We start from the raw sequence: 10035 nt of genomic DNA, 5'->3' as shown, positions 1-10035 counted from the left end.
GCTGGATATTCAGTCTTTGTTACGGAGGGATTAGACGGAGGCGTGATTCCACGACGGGCATACTGCGGGACCGCTCCAGAGACTCCGTTTATATTCTACCTTTTGAATGTTTTTGTTTAGAGACGTCGATAATTTTGTTCGAACCACAGTTTTACATGACTCTTGCAACAATAAACAAAATCGGACTATACGGGCAATTGATTAAGCTTATTTTGTAAACAAGGATAGATTTACGGCAAACCGCGAAATAGGTTATAAATATGTAGTAAACAACTACAGCTGATGTAAAGAATTTTGCACATCCTATGTGGAATAGTTTCAGCGATTGTTCAATAAAGTCGTCATACGCACTGTGGCTTACAAACCGTTTTGCTATTCGTCTCTCAAACAGACATTATTTCTAAAAGCCATAATCCAAGTTGTACAAAAACTGTACAAAATCATTCTGTGCCTCTTTTTGGAACAAGAGCAAAATGGTTGCTCCTGGCTTTTTTTTATTAAACATCTTGCAAAACAGACGCCTGAGAGTGAATGCAATTTGTACGTCACATTTCCAACATTTCGTATTACTGTCGAGCGCGTGTGAAGTGGTAGGTGATGCGGTAGCTGACGGGGCTAGAATACTTGTTGCTGGATTGCACCAACACATCGAACAGTTTGCCTGCCCGCTCTTCCGCTTCCTATCGCACGTTCACCACGCTTGCTCACCGACTTCATCGTAGAGCTGAGAGCAAAAGTTTTTTATCAGCTCCTGCTACTACTCTACTACTGCTACTCCACCCTATCCCTGTTGCTCTTGCCGTTGCTATAGCCTGGTAGCCAGCTTTTTCTTCTTCTTCTGCTCCTGCAGTCCTGCACCTGTGTTGTTGGGCTGCTCTACGCGCATTCGCATTAGTTCCAGCACACGGTTGTGAGTTTCGGTCTGCCATCGCCATACACAAAGAGCCGAACGCTCTTCGCCCGCTGGACAGGACTCGCACAAGCACTCCGTACAGAGGTTGTGCCTCCGGTGGCTCTCGCAATCTCCCGAAACCGCTGCTTATCATTCGCTGCTCTCCCGCGCGCTCGTTTGTTTTGGTATAGTGCCGCATACTTCGCACAAGATGTGTGCTCTCCGCTCTGCCAGGATATCGGAACGGGATAATGGACGCTTGGAAGATGTTCACAGCCACAGGAAAGGGACTCCATCAAGCTAGATAATATCTCTTCAATTTGAATCTTTCCACTGGCAGTACATTCTGCTCACCTCTCCAACTCACGCCAAGAAGTTCGGTGAGAGGTGCGGAACTATTCAAACTATTCAAGTGTGCTTCCTTTGCAGTATATCCTTTTTACCCTTACTGGTGATACGTACACACGCACACACACGCGCAAATTAGGACTATGCAGAGGAGCCACAACAGAGCGCAGGAGAGAGGCGTGAGCGAGCACAGGGAAACAAGCGAGGCAACAACAACAACAACAACAACAATGAAAAAGAAAAAAAAGAGCGGAATGCGACGAGAGAGGCATCCGACGATAGGACGACGAAAAATAATGTACACGAATGCTGTCCTTCCACTCCTGGCCCCGGACTCCCTATGCAGATCCCTTTCCAAGCTCCTGGCGCCCCCTGCTCGGCTCTTCCGTCCGCCCAGGAAAGCCAACGGGGCCAATGGGAAGGTACGGTTTATCTCGAGTGTGCGTGTCGATGCCATTCCAAAATCGCACACGGCCGACGATGGACGGACGGTCCAGGTGAGCCGCCCGTATCGCAAGCGGCGCCCTTTTAGCACGTTCGAGGGGGGGGTTTCTCCGCACAGTTCCGCCTTCCTGCACCCACTTCCCATGGTCCCACTACTCCCACCCCATCCACCAAAAAAAAAAAAACCCATTTAGTGTACAGTATGTGTGCGTGTGAGTGTGATGTGTTCCAAGCTGCGGTCCACTCGCGGGTTTGAAGACCCTCCCGTGACGGCCGTGTGGTAGTGGTGCGTGCGTTTGCACAGAAGGTCACACAACCACCTGTTTTCCAGTTGGCAGCAGCTGCTGCTGCAGTATCTCTGGTGCTAGTGACCACTGCGGCAGCGTGCGCCTGAAAGGTAGGCAAGCCCGCGAACACTGTCGCAGGACAGGTTGGTGCGTATGCGTGTCGTCGCCTGCCCGAAGTAGTAGCGCACCTAACCTTCCTGGAACGGCGTCTCCACGCCAAAAACACTAGAACGAGAGCGAACGAGCAGGACGAGAGAGAAAGAGAAAGAGAGAGAGAGCGAGACAGTGCTACGGTTGGCGCAACAGTGTGGTGTATTGAGACGTATCGTCGACTTTGGAATGGGAGGACGCTCGTTAACAGCGTGCCATTGTGGGCAGCAAATGCAACGCGTACGCGTAACATGACAATCTATCTCCCCGTCCGTCCCCCCGGTCCGCCTTCCATCGTACACGGTAAGGCAAAAGGCAAAAAGAACCAAACAAATACCGTTCACGTAAAATAACAACTCAATGTCAAGCTGTATCAGAAAGTGAGGCACAAAAAACACAACTCAACCGTCAGCGTACGAGGAAAGAGAGAGAAGAGAGGGATAGAGATAGAGGAGGGAGCGACAGTAAGAGTGTGACCAGTCCAGTGGGGCGTTCAGGTGTACAGTGAACGAAGCGGAAGAGACTCAAGAGGCGTTATCAGGCGACAGCGTCTCGCAAGTGAACAATCCGTACCGGATCCGCGTGAGATGCGCTGAGCTGAGCCGATCCCCGATCCCCGATCGCACGTTCACAAGCGCCGAAGCGCGCGCGCTACGCTGCGGATGGATACCTTGTGATGGCGCAGCCGGTACCGACGGCACTGTTCAGGTTGCGCGCGAACAGCCAGCAGTTCGTGCTCGGCCGTCGTGCCGACTAGTGCTGGCGTTGGTTGCTGCTCGAGCTCGAGAAGGCAGAAGAGTGAACGCCGGAACGCAAAGACAGGGGATCAGGCAGTGAGGACAGGAAAGGAAAGAAGGGGGCCAGAATTTAGATTCAAACGTACACGTTTTTTGTGATATGCAGGAAAGTACCAAACAAAGCGAGCAAGGGTAAACACGTGTGCTGCAAGAAGTAAAGGCTAGTGTCCGGGCGGGAAAGTGTAGTTGTAGTGCAGAATAGGTAGAGCTAGAAACACTTTGCTAGAGGTTTAAAAGTTTTAAAAAAAGTGGTAAGGATGGCTGCGGCAGGAGAGAACGGTAATGGTGCGACCGGTGCGGCCGAGACGGCCAATGTTCCGCCCGTGCCGGAGCTACCGGAGGTGCCGACGGTCGACCTGTCGCTTCCGGAGCGCATCGCCTCCTTCAAGCAGGAGCTGCTCGCCTACCTGGGCGAGCTGGTGCCGCCGGGTGAGCCCCCGTGGGACATTGCCACCTTCGAGGGGTACGGCCGCGGTCTGGTGGCCACCCGTGACATCGCGGTCAACGAGCTGGTGTTTGTCGACCGTCCGGTCCTGGTGGGGCCGCGCGTCAACAACTACGAGGTGATCTTCTGCGCCAGCTGCTGCAGCATTCTGCGCCGGCTGCAGCTCTGCACCGGCGGCTGCCGGCTGCCCATCTGCTCCCGGTGCGACTACTCGGTCGGGGCGAGCTCGCCGCACGCCGCCGAATGCGCACTGATACAGAGCTGGCAGCCGAAGGATGCGGGCCGCTACTCGAAGAACATCCTGTACGCGCTCACCTCGATCCGCGGGTTTCTGCTGAGCGAGCGCGACCGCTCGATCGTGCTGCAGATGGAGGGCCACCCGCCGCGCAAGGAGATGACGACCGAGATCGAGCGGCTGCTGAAGGACGGGTACTTCTGGAACCTGGACGGCGAGGGGCCGGCCGTCCGCTACCTGCGCCAGGTCGTCAACATCCTCAACACGAACGCGTTCGAGACGAGCCGCATCGTGGCGGACGAGGAGAACAACCAGCACGAGATCATCCTGCGCGGGCTGTACATACTGGGGGCGCTGATGAACCACTGCTGCCGGCCGAACGTGCGGTACGTGTTCGACGGCGAGCTGCGCATGCGGGTGCACGCGTCCCGCCCGATCAAGAAGGGCGAGCAGATCATGAACAACTACTCGAAGATCCTGTGGGGCAGCCAGCACCGCATCATCCATCTGTGCTTCTCGAAGAACTTTCTCTGCTGCTGCGACCGGTGCAAGGACCCGACGGTGAGTGTTCCACTCTTCGCTGCTGCGGCGCACTTTCGCATTCGCGCTTCTTCCAGCATACAAATCGGTGCCAACGATCAACGCCATGTGCGCGCCTCGATCAACCTCGAGCCCGGGACGGGTGCGCGACCCGTCCGATCCGTGCCCGGTGCACTGGTGCTGCGCGCTTTTCCCCGGCTATATATAAACCCCAGCATCATCTTCGCCCTCGGTGTCAAACAGGGGGCCAGCGGGTTCCGCGACAGACGGCAAAATCTCGTGTCCAACACACACATACACACACACACACACACACACACACACACACACACACACACACACACACACAAACACACACACACAGTCACTCACACCGCACCAGATGATTCGTTATTTATACTTCGGGCAGCTCATTCCTCGTAATTCGATGCCAACGCCCGCGTCTATGGACTGCCGGGGGTGTCCCCCGCCTCATCGGTGGTGCCCCTTCAGACATGATGCAGCCAAAAGAGACGCTGCAGTCCCGCATGTCCGCTAATAAATTATGTCACATGTGCACCATCACCTTCTACTCGGCAGCTAATGTGCAGCACTAATGCAGTATTTGTGCATACGAGAGATTAATTTGGGGTGAGAGAGAGAGAGAGAGCAAATAGGACGCCAAACACACACACACACCTTGTCGTGGAGGAGTGCCACGTGGAGGAGTAGTATGAGTAGCTTGTTTGCTGTCTTTTGCAGCATAAGCGACTATTTTGAGGCGCATGTTTTTCGTGGGAGTTTATGTGTGTGTGTGTGTATCGTTGTCCCTGGTTGGCACATTACATTGCCTTCATATCGGGGTCGTTATTTTTGGACCACCGATGTTCGTTTTTTTTGCGGGAAGGAGAAGAGTTAAAAAAACGCCAAACCAAAAACAAACAAAAAACCAATAAAGTGCTGTTTGTTTGTGTGTGTGTGAGAGTGAGAGAGAGAGAACCGGCCGTTGTCGAAGTTCACACGTCCATATTTTCGGACCATTTCCCATACGGGACGGACTAAGCAGGATTGATTTCTGGCAAGAAGGGGATTCTAGACATTGCGAAGTGGGAGGTATGAACATTTAAAATAAAATGCCATCTCAATCGTTTGTCAATACCGCACAGGGTGGATGGAGAAGGGGAAGGGGCACGATCTTTTAACAAAAAAAAAGACGTTGTCAACCGCACTAATGTGCGACAAATGGTGATTTTAATTGCATGTCAGTGGTCGGCTGAGAGTGTTTTAATTCCATACTGCCGCACCTGGCTGGCTGCGCCCGTTTGGCTGCGTCCGTTATTGGCTGTTACGGCTGTGACAGCTAAGTGTATCGACGGACGTGCAATGGAGGCGGCTTTTTTGGGGCGGGGGCTGTACCGATCACTGCACGATCCTCAGGTGGCGATTATACTGTAATGTTTGAGCGATGGAGTACATTGACAATATATTTATACTTTGGTGTTGGAGTTTCAAATTACTCCGCCGTGCCGTTGCTGCCTCGCGACAGGATCTCGGCTCGGCAGCCCGCACTGACGCAATGGCGCGTCCGGAACGGATGACAGCTGTTGGTGCGCGCGCGTTACCTAATCTTTCGCTACCAGCTTGCGATGACTATTTTGGCAGCCCGGTTTGTCGTTTTCGCAGACAACATTTCTTACCCTTCAAGTCCGAATCAATCACCTTTCTGGTGGGCCGCGCGGTCCGGTGACCTTTTTGGGGGCGAATATTTTGTTTGCCTTTTTTTTATTTTCCGGTTGTGAGTGAGACGCTTTTGGTGCACCACGCTTGGCACGGAATTGGTTGTCGCTCCCCTGGGCGGGGAGGGGGTTTTATTTTTCCTTTCGCTTGCTTTTCCGTTTTGCGCGTTTCTACGGCGGTGCGAAACGATGCGCATTTGATTGATTGATTTGTGGTGTCAGTTTAATAATTGCACCTCCATCCCAGCGGAGGGTGGGCGGCCTGTTGCATAATTGGCGGAGGTTTTGGTTTCTGTTTTCAGCGACTGGGTGGATCGCCATCGCCTGCTAATGCAGGATTGATCGGTGCCGGGGAGAAACACGCCAACAAACGCGGTCACTTTTCGCATTTAAACACGTCCCGGTCTCGTCGTCGGTAATGCGGTATTTTAAATCATGAATATTCATTGGCATGGCGGCCCTTAGCTCTGGCACGGTTCGATTGCAGTCGCTGCTTAGTGTTGGAAAAGTTTTCAGCTTAGATATGAGAGCGAATTGCTGCGTCCTAAGGCGAGCGCAAAAGGCCGCAACGGACGTGGCTGCAGAGCTTCAATTATCCAGTCGGTAGCGTTGGAGTCGGTTTTCCAAGGAAAAACATGTTATGTTGAGGATTTTTAAGCACGAAATGAATTTTCTATGCAAATTTTATGGCTCGGCTGGTTGTACACAGCACACCAACTGCTGCAGAGGGTGACGCTTTTGAGCTAGCAAAACTAGAAAGCAGCGACTAACCTTCCAATTTTTTAAAACGCTGAATGGAAGCACTCCAAGACCTTGCACAACGAAACAGAAATAGTTAGCTCGGAAACGGGAAATGGAAAGCTGCCGGTAGCAAAAACGTGCCCCCGACTTTTATTGTCAGTAAGTGATGTTTATTGTCCACCTATCGGGGGCATAACTGGGGCGCGTTGAGCAGCTGCCCGATCGGCGTCATAAGCTGGAACCACTCCGCGAGTTGCCGTGTTTATGGGTGTTTGGCGTTAGTGCGACGCTCGGTCGGCGGAACTCGGTCGCTCTCTGTGGAGTTCCTGTCACCATTAACCGCCGGCACACGTGGGCACGCGGGGCAATGGTTTCCTGCCGGTCGCGCCACTTCACACGCTAGCTACGGTCTGAAATGGTGCCCGGACACGATATTCTGCCAGGGTTGACTCCAGGTTGGAAAGTAGGCGTCTAGTGCACGCGATGCATTAAATGCTTACCTACCGGCACGGGGAGTTGGGTGCCATTGGTTGAAGGACTTTCTCTCAGCTGATGTTATTAGTGCAGTTAGAGTGGGCTTGAGCTCTGGGTGATTGATAATTTTGGGTTTCTTTGCTCACCTCCGAGTCCTTGGCAAATTAAGGAAGAGCTGAACTTGTTCTATTCCGATTAGAATCTAAATCTTTCTGGGACCCAATTGCACATTCGTTTTTTTTCATCTTTTTTCTTGGACAATTTTGAGGGAAAATGGCAGAGGTGGATTTCTGCGGCCCTGTCTTTAGAGGATCCCAAGGACATTGGTATCATACGGCATGCTTTTATTTGTGGTTAGTGTGTTTTATAATTGTTCTTGAACAGAATTTGTTGTGTTCCTAATAATCAAACAAACAACTTCTTGAAATAATGGTCCAAGTAAATGGAACAAAAATATAGCCTAAGTACTGCTCTTTCTGGACATTCCACATCAGGCCGAAGCTGCTTCTAATTCAACTCATTAAGTCCCGTTGTATACATTTTATCCTAAGAATATATTTGGAGCCTAGAGGACATTCCCTAACTTCAAAGTTCGCTGACGTTCTGATGGTCCGCTGGTTTGTCTTTATGGTACATTCAGACACTTTCAACAGCTTCTTTCAACCATCTCAAGGAGACAAAACAACCTTGATTGAAACCCTCCACTATTTTTCTGCACTCTTTCCAGGAATTCGGCACGTACCTGGGTGCGCTCAAGTGCGTCCGGGAGAGCTGCCCCGAGGGTCGCCTGCTCCCGGTCAACCCGCTCAAGATATCGTCCGTGTGGCGGTGCGACCGCTGCAGCCTCAAGATGGACAACATTAAGGCGAGCAAGATCCAGGAGATTGCGAGCCGCATGATCATGAACAACGCGATCAAGCGGGAGGCGAGCCACATCATCGACTACCTGAACGATCACATCGTGAAGTTCCTGCTGCCCACGAACCAGTTCACGGTCGAGCTGAAGCTGCAGGCGATCAAGAAGATACAGTCCGACCGGCCGCTGGTCGAGCTGCGCGAGAAGGAAAAGTACTGCCTGGAGATACTGGACATCCTGCAGCGGCTCAACTACGGCGAGTGCTTCGTCAAGGGTGTGCTGTGCTACGAGCTGTTTGTGACGCGCGTCACAATCGCGCAGCTGCTGAACGAATCCGAAGTAAGTCGAGGGAGTACCAGTACGCTCTCTCATGCGTCGTATCCGTGCTGAGTGACCGGCTCACTGTATTTTTTGTTGTTTTCTTCTCTCGCTCATTTGCTTCCACAGATCGCAACGGAGACGTCCAATCTGGACCAGCTGCGTACCGCCTGGCAGATACTGAAACCGAGCGGCAACCGACCGCGGGACCTGCAGCAACTGGTTGTGACATACGGGATCGAGTGAGCACTGCGAATGACTATTGGAGACCCGCGGACGCCAGTGAGCGCCATGCTGTAGACGACGATCACGCGCAAACCGATAGCAAAAGCAAAAACAGGCTCTAACGCTCTTGTACAAAAACATATCGACACCTCGCGACAACACTTGTGTGTGTGTGTGTGTGTTTGTGTGTGTGTGTTATTTATCACTTGTTTTTCACGGCACTAGAGGAAGCGGTACGGTGCGCGGCTACTTCCATTTTGGAGGTTCGTGCTAGGCGCACGCGGAAGTAGAAGAACAAATCAAGCTTAACCGTGAGTGAGACCGTGAGAATTTAGGGAGTAGAGATGCATCTAAGTGGAAGATAGAGATAGAGATAGAAAAGATAGGGACAGAAAATATTCAAATAGAGAGAAAAAGAAGAAGAGGAAGAGGGAGAAAAAGAAAGAAGAGAGAGAGAGAAAGCGAGAAGAAAAAGATACTAAAGAGAAGTAGAAAAGATAAGAAAAAAAACCGAAAGCAGTTAACTCCCCACAAACGGGTACACTGTTTGGGAGGAATCCCGTGGGTGGCGATGTTGCACCGTTGTTTGTGATTTAAACGTGTGGGTTTCAACATATACACTTAAAGCGCACCGGCAGTGTGAAGAGTGAGAATTAAGGAGCGAACAAAGAGAGGGTAGAAATGATTAACAGGAACAGAAACCTAACCAACGTTCCGAGTGAATGTTGCGGCTAATCAAACGGACCTATTTTTATCCATTTCGATTTGTATCGCTTGCATCGCGCTATTGCTCACAGGAATACAAAACTCAAAACAAAACTGCCCTGTTGGAAGCAAACAAGTCAGCCGTAGGCATGATACCCCATCAAAAAGGTTGCCTGTGGCCAGTGGATTGCATACCTTACGGGCGATTTAGGTCATTATCGGTCAGCTCTGTGCACAACTTCGCCCTCGGGGTATGCAATCTGGCTCACCTGCACCTTCCTGATTGGTCTGGTTTGTGATCTTCTAGCAAAGCGCTCACTTTAGAACCACGTCCTGTCTCGAATATACACATATATATATATATATTTATACACCGTTCTACTTCTCTCGTGTTTATGGACCATTTGCACCACTGCTCAATTGATACACACACCGTTGCACAGAACATTGCCCTCCCCGTGAACTGGCGGGAGGCTGGAGCGGCGTACAGTCGCCACGCTACTCTCCGCTGTTGCACGTGGGTGCGTGTCGAACCGTGTTTGCTCTATAAAGATTGATAAACCCCTTTCTTCAGCCGTTTTTTTTTTAAATCGTACTTGCTCCAACCATCAGCAAAGAAAACAAAGAAATATGAAAATAATAATCCTAGGGCAGGGTGTGAGCTACGAGCCGACTCGAGTTCTTCCGCTCAGAGTGGTTCGATTTTTGGCTCCCTCCGCTCCTCTCCCTTAAAATTTGTACTCTTTCACGTCTCCCACAGCATCTCCAATCCGTCTACAACTACGTGTTACATTTGCACCGTTTTGCATTCCGCATTCGGTGCCACCTTGTATCGAGCGATCCAAATAAAATCGAAGCAAGTT

General features: G+C 51.3%; 1 protein-coding gene across 1 annotated transcript; it reads left to right on the top strand.

The window, feature by feature from the left end:
* The first annotated feature begins 1693 nt into the window (after positions 1 to 1693).
* On the top strand, positions 1694 to 9741 carry LOC3289599 (SET domain-containing protein SmydA-8). Its single transcript, XM_566389.4, has 3 exons — positions 1694 to 4159; positions 7796 to 8263; positions 8372 to 9741. Exons 1-3 carry the CDS (start codon positions 3176 to 3178, stop codon positions 8486 to 8488), a joined length of 1569 nt encoding a protein of 522 aa, XP_566389.3. The 5' UTR covers positions 1694 to 3175; the 3' UTR covers positions 8489 to 9741.
* The last annotated feature ends 294 nt before the right edge of the window (positions 9742 to 10035 follow it).

The sequence above is a fragment of the Anopheles gambiae genome, chromosome X, assembly GCF_943734735.2.
Source record: "Anopheles gambiae chromosome X, idAnoGambNW_F1_1, whole genome shotgun sequence".
NCBI lineage: Eukaryota > Metazoa > Arthropoda > Insecta > Diptera > Culicidae > Anopheles > Anopheles gambiae.
The sequence above is the reverse complement of the archived record's forward strand: the minus strand, read 5'-3'. Positions and strand labels throughout refer to the sequence as shown.